At 38.1% G+C, this 15928-nt stretch overlaps 1 protein-coding gene across 2 annotated transcripts in view; it reads left to right on the forward strand.

Annotated features, from left to right (window-relative positions):
* grid2 (glutamate receptor, ionotropic, delta 2) overlaps positions 1 to 15928 on the forward strand; it is a 599368-nt gene that overhangs the window by 463711 nt on the left and 119729 nt on the right. For both annotated transcript variants that reach the window (XM_066644040.1, XM_066644041.1), the window contains exon 10: positions 14325 to 14522. In XM_066644040.1, the coding sequence (XP_066500137.1) occupies positions 14325 to 14522 (198 nt within the window). The remainder of the gene's footprint in view (positions 1 to 14324; positions 14523 to 15928) is intronic.

Consider the following 15928-nt stretch of genomic DNA (forward strand, 5'->3'; position numbering starts at 1 on the left):
CTTTAAGGGAATACAAGGCAGTATTTTTACCTTAGAATTACAGCATAATTGCGATGCTCCACAGACCTGTAAAATGCAGAAAAAGAGCTTAGGTCATTGTTGTTCTAGGCTCAGCACTGCAGAAATTGCGCTATGTTGGCACACCAAGATACCCAATGCAGCAGACTAAGCTCAGTGACCTTAAGAGCTGTACATTTAAACACCACCCCTCCAGCAATATATTATTATTTTTATTATTTTTATTTTTTTAAGTATGACTCAAAAAGAGCATGTGGTAGTTTTATGCTGTAGTTTGATATTATTCCACCAAACAAACAAAATCAATCAGGGATTAAAATACAAAAACATAAAAAAAGAAATATGGTGCACAAAAGCTTTTAGAGTCTGCTGAGCGGAAATCTATTTGCTGAACTAAATTAATTGAAGTAAAGCCCAGTCATAGTAGCATCTAGCAGGGCTGCTTTAAAGAAGGAGCTCTTCATGGATTTTCATAGCAATTTAAAACAGAAGGTTATTTGGTTTGTTGTACTTTAGCTGATTACAGTTTGGTCATTATCATTGGTCATTATATTACAGCTGATCCAATATGTCTGTTTTACTGATTAAACTGTCACGTATATGGTGTTGCTTTCTGAACAAACCCCTTTATTTTTGTCCATATTTTCTTGGTTTATGTCTATTTTTCATATGTGATAAGGCCCAAGGGTATGTCTCTGCTCTTCTAAGAAGGCTTTAGATTAGTTAACAGGGCTTTCCTATTCAGATTTCCTTGCACTCAGCTTCAAGAGCATTATTAAAAATCAGGTACTGCAGATAGGTGATTAGTTTTGCATCACAAACACCACTCCACCTCATCTCAAATCTATTGCAGAAGAAAGAAGGACTCATACTTTACGAATCTCCTTTGGGAAACTGACACACAGCCTCTGGCTGAGAGGAGGGCGCCAGGGAATAATACACTTCTAGCAGATATTTCTAGTGAGCAAACTGACCTTAAACTCATGAGCATTTTAGTGTACCTGCCACTGTGTTCATGTGGAGATTAAACAAGCTGTGTGTGTCGAATTGGACCTGTGTCAGTAATGAGGACACCTTAAATTAGCTGAATTTCATGGATTGACCACACATTTGGATTTTAAAAGGCTTAAAACACTTTTTATAAAATTCAGAGGATGGTTCTTCATCATTTGCTAAAGCTCTTCAGTCTGAAAGCTCTTCAGCACTGGAAACTGTTGTAATGTGTTTATGAAGCCCAGGTGTTAGTAAACGGAAAAAAAAAAAAAAAACATATGGGCTCGGTCCGATATGCTAGGATTTCTCTCTCTCTCTCTCTCTCTCTCTCTCTCTCTCTCTCTCTCTCCATTAAAAAGGGGGAGCATTGCTCTGTTCCTGCTTCATAAGTGGGTATTTTAAACGTATTTAGTTGCTGTTTCAGAATACGTAAGATGAAAGTAATCACAGACTGAAAGTGTTACAAAACAAAACTGGAATTACAAATGAGTTTTCTGTGGTAATTCAAAGGGTGAATAAAAACGTACAGACAAGTTAAACTTTAGCCACGTACAAACAACAGTCATTTTCTTTCCTCAAACATATTGTTCCACATTAAAAGACACAGCGCTTGTGAATGTAAACAAATGAGAGAACAACTGTTCCCCAGAATTGTCAATGTTCTCTTTAAGTACTGTTTGCTGTAGAGGTCTTCTCAGGACAAATTATTTTAATCTTGCTCCCATCCACTCCAGCTAGACTTCATACCACTCCCGCCCGCTCCCGGCAAAAATCAGCAGCATTTGTCCTGCTCCTGCCTGTAACACAGACATTTAGACACACACACACACACACACACACACACACATACAGGCTACACAAATGCGCACAGCATATTAATGCACAATTCATTGGGCTTTCACGTGATTGGTCACTTCACAAATATTTAGAATGAGTAAAAAAGAAAATTCTGGGAAACGGTGACAGGATGCCTAGAGATTTAATCGCCTCAACAAGTTTTTATCCAATTGTCCAACTAAAATAAGTCTGTTTCACCAAATTAGTTTTTACTTGTTCAACCAATGCTGAATATTTCTTTCTGGTTACAAAGGAATTAATGGTATGCTAATTAAAAATATCTTGTTCAGCAAAGTACCATTTTTGTGTTTCACATTGTTGAGAAAATTAAAAATGTTATGGCAGTGTGATGCATCAGGATTTTTGGATTGCTCTTGCTTAATTAATTCAGTTAAACAACTTATGCAGGGTTCCACTATGGAATCACAAGCCACAAAGCTGGAACACACCCTGGAGGGGGCGCCAGTCCCTTCCCTGGCAACACACACTCGTATGTTCTCTCACACACTCACACCTATGGACACTTTTAAGTAGCCAATCCACCTACCAGACTGTTACGCTTAATGGAGTACCAAAATATTATTGTGTTTCTTTCATTTATATATAAAAACAAAATAGATGACTCCAAAAGGGTTATATTCCTTCTCTTTTAAAGATGCTTCTTGGTGGTGCAAGGTTTTGTTTTTCACAACAATGGTATGAGGCTTTATTTTAAATCCTTAAGACTCCTGTGGGGCCATTTTCTTAGGCAGTAAGATGAAGGAATACTGGTGCAGATGTCCCTATATTGACAGCCAAGCTCTTTCTTTTTTACATTGTTATTCTGATCCCAGATAAAAGAGAGGATCAGGATCAGGCTTCAACTTCTGTTTCATTTTTTAGGTGCATATGAGAATAGATTTTATGTAAAACAATGAGATATACAGACGTCAGAATGATATTTTGTGTGTGTTTTATAGGCAATATGCTGCAGGATCTGGGTTTTGTGCTTAATATCACAAGGCCAGCTAGTCACGGACGAGTTTGCCTCTGTAAAGTTCAGCACAATGAGTTCTCCAGAATTATAATGTCATACTAGTGTTCTTTTAAAGCGTATTTGAGAACCAGTTTCACACCAATGTTATTTAAAGCCTACAGTGACATGACAGCCAGTGATTTCCTGCATTTCCCATAGAGACCTGTAGGGCCATGATGTATTTAAGAGTGAAATGGCTTTTTTTTTTTCCAGCTCGGCTACACTATTACAAACTGTTGAAGTCAGTGAATGAAGAGGGAGGGAGTTGGGGGAAGGAATTGCTTTTTTTTCCCCTCTTCCCTTTTTGTTCCAGGAGAGTTCTATAATGCCTGGTGGTGGACCATATGCTTAGGGAGGAAGGGAGCTTGGAACCATGGGAAATGTAGTATTTTGTAAATGAATGCTTCAGTCGAACAGGGAAAGCCATCTTCACCCTCATGGCGACAGATAGAATGTTCCCGTATGTTTGGAGACTTCACTAACTGTATGCTGTTGATTTGCCTATGGCTTTTACCCTTTCTTAACTAATGCATCGTCAGTGGTATTGCCCAGACTCCAAGCGTAGGTGTCCAAAGTCAGTCATAGAAGTTGGTGGTATTCTCTGTAGTTTATGTTCTTTTTAACATTCTGAGGAGTAGGAATAGCCAGTACCTCATGGCCATTTTAACTGGGAATGAAATCAGTGAAAACCTGTTACACTGCACCATATGTATTTACATTATACTCCGTGGCACAAGCATGTTCACATAGTATGTTTATATACGTATCAGAATCAACAACAGGATTGAGAATGTCACAATGGACTGGATTCAAAAGCAGAAATAGGCACGTTCCTGTCTTGGCATCGAAGAGTTAACTCCCTGCCTCTATCTGCTGCCCCAGTCTCTGTGATGTCAGCGCAGAGAGCCAGCACAGAGCTTCTGCCAGGCGTTAGAATCCCTCAGGTCTGGAAGAATGCTGGGCTCCAGACCATAGGAAGACTGGCAGGAAACCTATACTGGTGCCTTGGAGCTCATCAGAATCCCCTCTCTACAGCCCACCACCCTTATGTTTCATTCCATCACCATCACTGTGAATAACAGCAGTTTGCAAGAGAGAAAGAGGCACATATCCTCCAGCTGAGGCAGAGTTACGCGGGAAAGCTGTGCCATACGCTGCCAAAGTCGACCATATGCAAGAGGAGGCAGAGAGTGAAAGAAAAATTAGAGCAGGGCTTACATGCTGAGAATCTGTGCACAGTAGGGTTATGAGATCTGAAATATGTCACAATTTAAGTATCATTTTATGTGATTGTCAAGCTTATGAGCATCTTTTCAACACAGCAGTTAATAGTAACACCACTGAGAGGTCAGCTCAACCTACTAGTGTCAACTTTAAAGAGAGAGGGAAAGCCTAGCATACCTGACTGGGACAGTTTGTTATTTTACTCATTTACAGCCAATGGGGCTGTGTAAAAATGTTAGACCAGTTTCAAGTGCACAAACACACTGGAGAACTGTAGCCAATGGCGAGGAAACATCTTCTGAATGTTAATTAAATGTGTTTTATGGTTACAATTGTAAATGTCAGCTTTAAGCATATACATTTGCTATATTTAAAATAATTTGTTAAAAAAAGAGATAAAATCAGAATACAGTGGTAAGATATTGCTCTACAATAAACGTAGTTGTTGTAAAAGACTGAAGAGTCTGTCCTGAACGTGTAACAGTGATTTTGCTTTTTTTCTGGTTTTTAATGAGTTTTAGATGTAAAGCAAATTATGGACTTGTCTTGCCTGGTAATTCACTCAATTACTTACTCACATAATTACATACTCACTCATTCGTAGTTAGGAAATGCACGTCGGTGGCTGCTCTTTCTCACATACTCACTCACATTTCACACTTTAAGGGACTGCTCCACAAGTGCTGCAATTCAGTGTGTCACATCAAAGGCACCTATGACCTTGTTTTCTGTATTTCAGCATCAATAAAATCAGGGTAATGCGCTTCTTATTTCACCAGTGTATTGATACATTTCAACAGTTTCCCCATTATAGCCAGCTACCTAAATTAACTGGGGGTCACAAAATGTTTGTCACCCCAAAAAGGGACCACGCAGTTAAGAAGCAGGAAATAAACAAGATTTTGTTTCTGTCTTGAAGTTCTAAGGCTAACTATATTTATTCTTCACATCATTTGGTCGAACCTGCTATGTGTTTAATTTATATGCTATTACAATAAATAATGAGCAGCAGTTTTAATGGCTTTTCACAGAGGTCACCATCCCTCCTCCTGAAGATCTACTATTTTCCTGTGGAGTTTAATCCCTGTCTGCATCTAACAAGCTGCACCCCCTGCCCTTACCCAGCACTAATGCATCTGATCCAGCCAGTTAGGGACTTGTGAAGAGGTTAATTAGCTGGACTGTGGTTGGAATCAGATTCTTTAAGAAGGTACATCACCAGTGAAGTGTTGCTGAGCACTATTTTTTTTTTATAGGTTGTTAGTAGTCTACTGGGTACAATTTCTTAAATTGTGTCTTCAAAAAAAAATATATATATATATAGGTAACATTTCATTTTAAGGAAACACAAATTAGGTGCTTATTAATGTTTGAACTTTGCTCAATAATGCATGAATTAGACATTTATAAATGATTTATACACTATGCATTAAGCTTTTTTCAGTACTTAACTAGGGGTCTGCTATGTGGAATAATATCACTAATAATAATTTAATAAATCACAAATAATTGCAATAATGCACAGAAAAAACTATAACACTGTTATGCAAATCGTTGTGCATGAATTATTAACAAAATATGCATGGTATTACTGAGTAATTGATAAGATTTTGATTAATCTGGATTCTAATAAGAGTTTTATTGCTGTATGCAGCTTTATTGACTTTATTAGAGGTTAATAAGTCACTAATAAACCAAGAAATGTAATATGTACTGTATATATAACCATATCTTATATGAAGATCCAGCTATTAGTTTAATTCTAACCAAGTAGGTCCACTCTTGTAACTATTCAGTAGTTTGAAGTTGTTCTAGTCCAACTGATAGAAGAAGTAGACTAAAGTAATAGCAAAACTAGTGGCCCTTTTCTTTGTACTGTAGTGAAATTTAATGAAACTGAAAATCTAATAGTCAATTTAGCTATTACTCATTACCAGTGATTTACAAAATAGACAGAATTTAAAGAATATATCACACACCAAGTGCTGTCCCTAGTGTATGCTTGCCATTGACCTGTAAACAAGTAGTGACTATTCACTTCAACCTTAAATCACTCCATGTGTAGTTGGATGGGAAGGATGGCCATTTAATGAGAAAGGTGGATCAATGCCTCATGATCTGAGAGGGAGGAAATACGCATGCAGGTCTGTTTCACATGTTCAGTGTCATGTTATGTCTGTACATTGATGAAAATAGAATGCCACAGTAGACAAGCTGCAATGCTGATGATACCAGGTGCGGTTCAGCAACTAAGAGAGGTGCAGGCCAGATTCTCATTGATATGATACCAAGTTATGTAGGTGGGTTTGAGGGTTCTTCAAACCTTCTATGAGGGAGGTGTGATAGATGGCGCCTCCTGGCTGTTGTGAACGCTGGCATGCATGTTCACATTCCCACTAATAGCTTATTGAGCGAAAGGGGCCTGGTGAGGATTAGAAAGCACTGGCTTAATGTGCAGGCAGCATGCAGTCAATAACGCCCCCTTTGTGATAAATCTGTCTGACATATTCCCAGAAACTCTCCGGCCATCGATAGGGATTTATTAAAGAGAATATGAAAAATAAGCGGCAGTGTATTACTTTCAATGGCCCAGCTGCTGCCAAATAAGACCCTGCTGGCTGTGATACTGAACACAAAGTGCTGGGCGATGGGGCTTGTTTGGGATGGTGGGCTAACTTAATTCAGTCAGTGGTGTTGTGAATAAAGCTGTTTATATTGGTGGAAAGTGCTGCTAGCTTTTTTTTTTAAAAAGTGATGTTAAAGCTGTTTGTTATTAGTGAGGTATTTCTTTCTCTGGGATAAAGGACAGGACTATTTTCTACCTTTTTTGCTAGAAGCAAGTGTTGGGCTGTGCTGATGTTTTTAACTTGGATATATACTGGATAGACACCTCAAACTATTCAAGTATCAGCCTTTTAAAATATTAAAATATGCATAATATATATTTATTTCATTTTCCAAGATAAACATTGAGGCCTGTTATTATGAGTAGACCCTGCTGTTGGAATAAACTAAATAAACTGGCCTAAAAGGATCAGTTACCATCATTCAATTTATTCCTCCTCATGCATCACTGCGGGAGTTTTTTGTTGCATTTCACACAGGAGCACTTTGTCGTTCTGCAATTACAGACTGTAATCTTATCTCAATTTTACCCTGTTCTTCAATGGTCAGGACCCCCACAGAGCGGCTATGATTTTGTGGTGGATCATTATCAACACTGCAGTGACGCTGACGTAGTGGTGGTGTGTTAACATGCGTTGTGATGATGAGTGGATCAGACACAGCAGTGCTCCTGGAGTTTTTTTAAACACTGTGACCACTGACTGTCCACTCTGTTAGACGTTAGACACACCTACCCCATTGGTCCACCTAGTAGACGTGAAGTCCGAGAGAGTAGTATTTTTGTCGCTGCAAGTTTTTAAACACTGACAGCTCACTGTAACTTATGTTAGAAACACCTACCTCTATTTTTGGTTGGTGGACTATTCTCAGTACAGTAGTGACACTGAGGATTTTAAAAACTCCAGCAGCGACTACTGTGGCTGATCCACTCATAGCAGCACAACACACACTATCACACTGCAGCACTGAGAATGATCCACCACTCAAATCACACCTGACTGTGGTGGTCCTGTGGGGATCCTGACCATTGAAGAACAGGGTGAAAAGGGGCAAACAATGTTTACAGAGCAACAGATGGACCCCAGTGGACAGTGAGTGTAGAAACAAGGTCATAATATAGTTGATTGGTGCATGTATGCATGTATAAGAAAGGGACCAGTAGGAGATCATCATCATCATTATCATCATCAGCTGCCCCATAATCATTGCCAGTTCTTCAACATGATCCATATTAACCACTGTTTCTCCACTGAGTCATTTGGGAAACGTGTGTAAAATGTCAAGGTTTGAGTGAGGATTATTTTATATAAAAACCTGAAGCTCTGCAGGATCTGAGACCATGAGAATGAGAAACAGCCAGCATTATTCGACCTACCATTGCCATCATTACAGCCTTCAGTTCCATTTATCCCCAGCCCTTTATAAGCTGATACTGTTACAATGGAGGAATAACAGTACTACATAGTTCTCATACAGGAGAAATTTCACAGAAGTCGCTGTCTCCTCAAGGGAAGGTTTCTATGTCTTTGTCAGCTCAATGTGTTAAAGCTTAACTCTCCCACTCCCACCGCTGCTTATTTTCTGCTATCTGTTTCTGAAAAAAAAAAATCTTCAGTCTTTGTCATAGCAGCCTCTGACTTTTTTCTTCTTGTGACAAATGCCATGAAAAGAGGTAGCTTTCCCCGTGTAAACAGTGGCACAAAGAACCAGCAGCAACCTCCCACTGATTGCCTGTGGCTCATTTGCGAACCCAAAATACACAATGTTGGCTTCAGTGCAGAAGTATGAACTCTTTGAATGATAGTAATGTTAAATTCGTGTTAGCCCTGAAAGACCTTAGCAAATTTGATTTCCATTTTGGGGGGCTGTGTGCAGATTTTAATTATTAAAAGTCAAACAGATGTCAAAAGGAACACTTAATTAAGATAATGTTTTTAAATTTAATTTGTACAGTCCAACTTATCAGTGGGGACATGCAGCCATTTCTAAATAGTAATAACACTGCTCTCAAACAAAGTCAGAAAAAAATTGTCAGGGCTGAAAATCAGCAGCACTCTTGATTACTCACCCAGAATATTGGACTTAGTGTTACATAGTGTTCCTGCTCCTTAATATGCAGTACTGCACCAAACTGCACTATTTACTTGCTTCCTCTTATCTCTGCGAGCCTCTGTTTGCTATTCTGCAGCCAAAGCTCTGAAGTCATTGTGTCTTGCTTCGAGAGAGGGCCTGGCATCAAAAATGAGATAAATCGCAAAAAAAATCTTTCATTCAGCAAATAATTTTATTAATCCAGTAATATATCAATCAATCTCTTAACCCAGTTTTAATATTTTTTCCTCTGGTTTCAGAGACGTTCTCTCATTTGACTTATGTATATTATTTTTTCTCCCTTTAAGTGGATGGATTGTACAATGAGAATGTAATATATATATATATATATATATATATATACCCAAAATATACCTATAAAACTACAAATAATACATTTTTGTATATCTGGTAGATCCATTATCTGGGATCCATTTTTTGGCATTGATGTGTTTATAAAACTTTTGTATTTAACTGCAAGTTTCAATTCTGATCTTCTTCTCAAACATCCTAATTTAGTGATAATATACTAAGTCTGTCAGTGTTTCTTGGCATGAGCATGGAACCCTCCCTGCTGACACTGCAAAATACAGTCCCAAAGTCTGGGTGGAAAAAGAAAGGTATATAATTTGTCACATGAGATGTACATATTGAACACTCAGTTTGATAATGCCATGCTAAGTTTGTGGTGAAATGAATTTAAGTGTGAAATTCCAGCTAATTCTAAAGGCTTTTGTGCACACGCAGGGCAGATGAGTTTTGAGAATATAGTGGGGGTTTCCCAGAGATTAAGCCTAGTCCTGGACTATTCAGCATTTTTAATTGTGCATTTGCATTAAAAGTAGGACATCTTTTACACACCTACTGTCCTACAAGATCACTGAGGTCCTCTGAGAGCGGTCTTTTGTCAGTACCAAAATTTAAATTGGTTACCGCTGGTGGTAGACCATTCAACGCGATGGCACCCAAGCTCTGGAATTCATTACCACAAAGTCTTCGTCTCTGCTCTTCATTTTCTGCCTTTAAAACCCAGCTAAAGACCTATCTATTCTCTCAGTACTTCTGCACTCTGCAGGCATAAGTGTATTCCTCTATATATATATATAAATATATATTTTTACATTTATTTATTCTAATTATTTTTTTTTATTCTTCTTCTTATTTTTTTTTTCTCCCCCTCCTCTTTGTGTAAAGCGACCTTGGGTATTAGAAAGGCGCTATATAAATCTAACTTATTATTATTATTATTATTATTATTATTATAATCTAGGACCAGGCGTAATCCCTGTCTGGGAAACTACCCTTTAAGTCTAAACTAGGCCACAATTTCTTTGTAGCTACAACTCTGGGTCCAGACGTGCATTTTGCTCTTTATGTATTTGTGGATTACTAGCTACTTCACTGCCTTTGGCCACAGAGGAACTCTGTGTTGCCCAGATTTGCTGCTGGGGCTGACCAAGAGCTTGCTTTCTTCTTGGGTTTACACTCGACAGAGCTGTGAAATACCACTTTCTTTTTATAGGGGGCATTGTTATTGAGTGTGTTCTTTGTTGTATACAGGAACATAAAGCTTCAAAATTTTCAGTGAGGATTTGATTCTAATTCTGCCTCTTTGGGTCGCCATTAGTGGTAAGTTTTGAATGTTTCTAGGTGTCTTTGAGGTGTTAGCACTTTGTGCAGTGATTATTGTCCAAGGGCTGTTTTTGATCACTAGCTGGGGCATTTTTATTGATGAAGTGGCTTGGCAAATTTACATGTAATTTAGTTTAAAAATCTACTGATTGTAGCTGATTGTGCAGCACTCAATCACTGATTGTGGACTGGGTCAGAGAGCATTGTTTAGCCTTTAGCTTTTTTTTCCCCCCAGCCAATGAGAGTTTGTCAAACTCAGAGTTTACAGAAGAACATTATGCTTAATTTTCCTGTTGGACTTCACTGGAAACCTACATATTGTCTTCTACACAGTATGACTTCAAAGTACGAATTGATTTTGTTTGTTTTTGAGAGCTTGTCTTCTTTTGAATGCACCCCCCCCACACACACACACACACACTCACACACACTCACTCACTCTTTGGAGCTCAGTGTAAAATGTTGAAGTGAATCAGAACCTATGTTCCTTAGAGTAGTTCCACTTGTGTTCACAAGCATTCAGTAAACCTTTTATTTATTTATTTATTTTCCAGGGGAGAAAGCTTTTTTCTCTGGATGACCTTCAGAGAGTCTCCCGAGACAGTGAAGCCGCCTGCGACAGTGTGTGTAGACCTTTTACGGAACACAATCAGGCCCAAGGGTCAAACTTGTTCCAAACCACATCACCCTCAGCTCTCAGAGTAGCTGGCGTGGATTTGGTTTTAGTAATCCACCGAGACTGTAGATCTCCATCTGTCTAGCATTGGTCACTCAATGCAGATGGTGTCTAGCTCCCAGCACAGAGAAGGGTGTTACTCAGGGCTTTCTTTTTTCTTTTTTTTTCATCAGTGCTGGTATGATTTCACTTTTAAAACCCTTGGCAGTATCTAACAGCGCTGAAGTTCAACAAATCCTCTAAAGAAGAAGTGAATTTCTTTGATGTGAGCACTTTAAAAACCCAAATCCCTCTCAGAACATTACGGCTCTCTCGCGTATGTCAAAATGGACCTTAAATGAATAATGTATGAATGACAAGTACCATCAAGAGTGGAGTTAACTAATGTTTTGATAAATGGGAACCTTTAAATAGAACCGGCAAAAAAGAATGGCTTATTCACTTCCCCCGTCTTTTATTAAGTTTTAAATGTTCAACTTTGCTTCACTTCTGCTTCCGTTCAAATGCTCTCACAAGCCTCATAAACATTACAGAGAGCGCCCTCTGAATGAACTTAGCGCTAATGTCTCCATCAAAACTTTGCAGCGTTTCTGTAATAACACCATCGTTTTTCGTGCAGAGTCAACATACAAAATAATTCATGCAGTCTCACTATACATTTAAATATACTTTATTGCCAGATACATAGTGATTAATAATTTTTATTCTGTCTGTAATAAAATGTCTTTTTTACAGTAGCATATGATACTTTGTGTGTGTGTGTGTGTGTGTGTGTGCGCTGTGGACATTTTTGGGCAGTTATGTTTCTAGGACCAATTCTAAATATTTCTTTTTTTCAATATATATATATATATATTTTTTTTTTTTTTTAATGAGCAAGGTGTAGAACCTCATGGAATTGACTTGCAATTATTAACTCACTCTCCCCCTCACTAACTCAAATGCTCACTCATATATACACTCACATTGGGACTGCTCCACTAGAGTTTGCGTTTGTGCTTTGCATCAATGAGTAAAGGCAATAATGCACCAAAAGCTGATTATTTTTAGCTGAAATTATGTAGTCCATTCCATGTACAGTTATAGCTCAATCACACATTTCAGTAATCAATTTCCTGGCACTAATGTTGCTTAATGTGCTACACCCAAGCTTTGTAACTGTAATTTTGTTATTAATGTTATAGTTACTTCATTTGTTACTTGGTTTACTTATTTGTCTCAGTGAGAACAATATTAATTATGTGTGACCCATTTAAAATATGGACCCCAGCTTAACACAGCTGATTGATAGTGAATAAAAATGCAAATGTGCTTTGATTAGCCTTGCAACAAAGTTGTGCCTGCACACTGGGTTTTTTCTGTGGTGTTTTCCCTTTGTACAGATTTGTAAGGAGTTTGGAGGGAAGTAGTTTGTTTTCAGGAAGCAATCAGTAGTGTTGTAGTAATTTGCAGTGTTTTCCTTAGTTACAACCTTGACCTAATTGGTAATATGTAGCTTATTTATAAGTATATTAGTTCTAAATATTAATTAAACATTAAAAACAACTTCTTAACAAACCTTTGAGATTTGAATTTAATTAAATTTTTTTCAGATGCTTAAATATATTTCTCAATGCTATAGTGTTCTCCCTGTGTCTACTTAGGCTTCCTCCAGGTGCTACAGTTTCCCCCCTACAGCCCAAAAGCACATATGCTAGTTAAACTGGCAGTGTAAAACTGTCCATAGGTGTGCATGTGTGACTGAGTGAGTGTGTGATTCCCTTTGATGGATTGACACCCTCTGTAGGGTGATTCCAGGTGGGCTCTGGACACACCTTGGCCCTGAAGAGGATGAAGTAGTTACAGAAGATGAACTGAATGATTGACACAAGTAAAGATAATCAACAGACTTATGTATTTACACATAAAAACACAGAATTAATTTTCATTTGCTATAATAACAATTCTTATAAATGACTTGCAAGTGGTAAAAATAGTGTGGTCACATCAGCTTAACGTTGACCTGATGTTGAATTAAACTGTTGAAACAGGGTCATATGCAGTTGATCCACGTCTGACTGAGTTTATTACCCTGAAAGGTCTTACATGTGCATGTTTTGTGAGAAGATTGATCCAGTCCTCAGGTCATATTACGTCCAGAACCCAACTTCCACTACAACAAAAGCAGCATGCGCCCCTTTTCCTTCATTACTGTTGATTGGAAGTGACATAGCAGTAATGCCCTCATGACTTTGCTCAGAATAACATCAGGGCTTATACAACCAGGTTAAAGTGAAGTGACATTAAGCCTTTAGGTTTCATACACCAGTCTTACCTCACCCTGGGAATGAATTCATATTATGGGCTTTAACTTAATAGGTGAAGTGTTTTTTTTTTTGTGATGTGTTCAACTCTTTGGACATACACCATATGACCATGTGGATGATGCAGCATCCATAATTACTCTTGTATAAAAGATGCCTGAAGGCATTTTGTATTTTTTAGATGCAGTAACAGACCCTTCTCCTCTGGGAAAGCACTAGATGTTGGAACATTGCTAGATTTGATGGCACTCAGCCATGAAAACATTAATTAGGTCAAGTACTGATGTTGGATGATTAGTTCGGGATCACAGATGCCACTTCATCTCATAGTAAAGCTTGTAGGTGCTCCATGAGAAAATGCAGTTCCACTGTGCTTTATAGACCTCTAAGCAATGATTGGTATTGAGCATGAGCTCATGTGCAGCTGATGCAGAATGTAATTTTATGCTTTCTATGGAGATTTTGCACGTTATTTGTGCAGAGCTACAATTAAACATATACTACTCTAAAATTCATGAAAACAGACAAGATAATGTTCTGTGCCTGAAATACCATAATAAATTGGTTTTAAGGTCCAATAGTGTACCTTAAATATACATTGCATTAGTGATTTAGCATTAAACATGCATTAAGTTGCATATTTCCAGACACATGGGCCATATAGTTACCTTTTCATTACCTAATGTTGGAATATATAACAATAAAATTAAAAGCCTGGAGTCAAGGGAGAGCATGTGTTGTAAATACAGCTGCAGTGAAGTATATTATAATTAAGTTTCCTAACTAAAAAGATATTGATGACTGTAACATGAGGACTGCCGGCCCTGTGACAGTGAGAGTACAACTCATATAAAGTTTGTCGGAAATATTGCAATCCATTCTAAGCATTGGTGCCATTTGTTCTCTGCAGGAGGAGCCGTTTGTCATGGTGTCAGAGAATGTTCTGGGGAAGCCCAAGAAGTACCAAGGGTTTTCCATCGATGTGCTGGATGCTCTGGCTAACTACCTTGGCTTCAAGTATGAGATCTACGTCGCCCCTGATCATAAATATGGCAGTCAACAAGCTGACGGGACTTGGAATGGTTTGATTGGAGAGCTGGTCTTTAAGGTGAGACACTATTTAGTTTGTCAGTATTCTTTGTTTTGGTTCGAAATGGTTTTGTTTGGTTATCTCTCTCTCTCTCTCTCTCTCTCTCTCTCTATATATATATATATATATATATATATATATTACTCACTCACTCGCTCATTAATTCATTTATTCATATTTAACAGAATACTGCACAATGGCCACTACATAGGGCATCAGAGACACTGTTTGACCCAGTGGTAATATACCACTGGTGTTTTGGGCAACAAAATAACCCCAACATTGTATGCTAAAGACTTGTTTGATTTGTGGTTCAAGCATTATCCTTAATGAAGCCTTGCAGTCATTTCACAAATATTAAAAGTATAAAATGTTCAAAGATGATGAGCCAGAGTCCAAACTCTTTCCACAGCCCTGCAAACAAAAAATACAAGAAAATATTTTGGCAGTCAGAGGTCAGCCAAGCATTTTCAGGGCCATTACCCAGCACCCCATGCTGTTTTCCATTCCAAAGCTCTTTACACTGGCCCTACATGCCTCCACCCCCTCTGCCTCCCTCCACATCAAGCCTGCCTCTCAACTGGACAGTCAGGGGAACTGCTTCAGGAGATGTACACCACAGCTTATCATCTCCACAGAGATACACTGAGCAGCGGAAAAATCAAAGATTTCGAATCCACTCTCCTGCTTCTCTGGAGGCACATTTTTTTGTGAAGATTTCAGATATAAACGCTTCCATTATACTTCAGCCTTTCATTGTTGTTTTTTTATTAATGTATCACATTCCTGTCCAGACTAGCGCCTTGAATCACTCTGCTCTTGCAATGTGTTGTTTCATATCAGATAAGATGAGAACAGTGTTGTGAGGGACGATTATAGAGTTGAGGGACGTTGAGGGTAACTCGTGATTCAACTGTCACAACTTAATCAGTGAAACATGATTCTTTCTCTGTGAACTGATACATTATTTTCAAGATTACACCTATTTGAATCATTTGATGTATCTCTTACTGTGAGAATCTAACAGAGTCTAACAGACACATTTATATCCATATAAACAGTGCTGTGAAATAGTCAGAGGCTACCCTTCTTTTATTTAATGTCTAGCCCAAACTTCTATTTTGTACAAGAACAAGGAATATAACAGAATATAACATTATTATTATTATTAATATATTATTATTATTAATATATTATTCTCTCTCTCTCTCTCTCTCTGAGTCAAATTTTACCCAATTACTACAGTTTGGTCAAGTGAATTACAGCTGAATTTTGGAGGTGTTAAACTATCCCTGTTGATTTATGGGGAAAAACTGAAAGCATGTCTTGAGGGTGGATTCACTAAATACTTATCATTTCATATTATGTGGCTATTGAGGCTTCTGTGTAAGTTGCTATTCTGTTGTGTTTAGGAGCTTTTCTTG

The sequence above is a fragment of the Hoplias malabaricus genome, chromosome 14, assembly GCF_029633855.1.
Source record: "Hoplias malabaricus isolate fHopMal1 chromosome 14, fHopMal1.hap1, whole genome shotgun sequence".
Taxonomy (NCBI): Eukaryota; Metazoa; Chordata; class Actinopteri; order Characiformes; family Erythrinidae; genus Hoplias; species Hoplias malabaricus.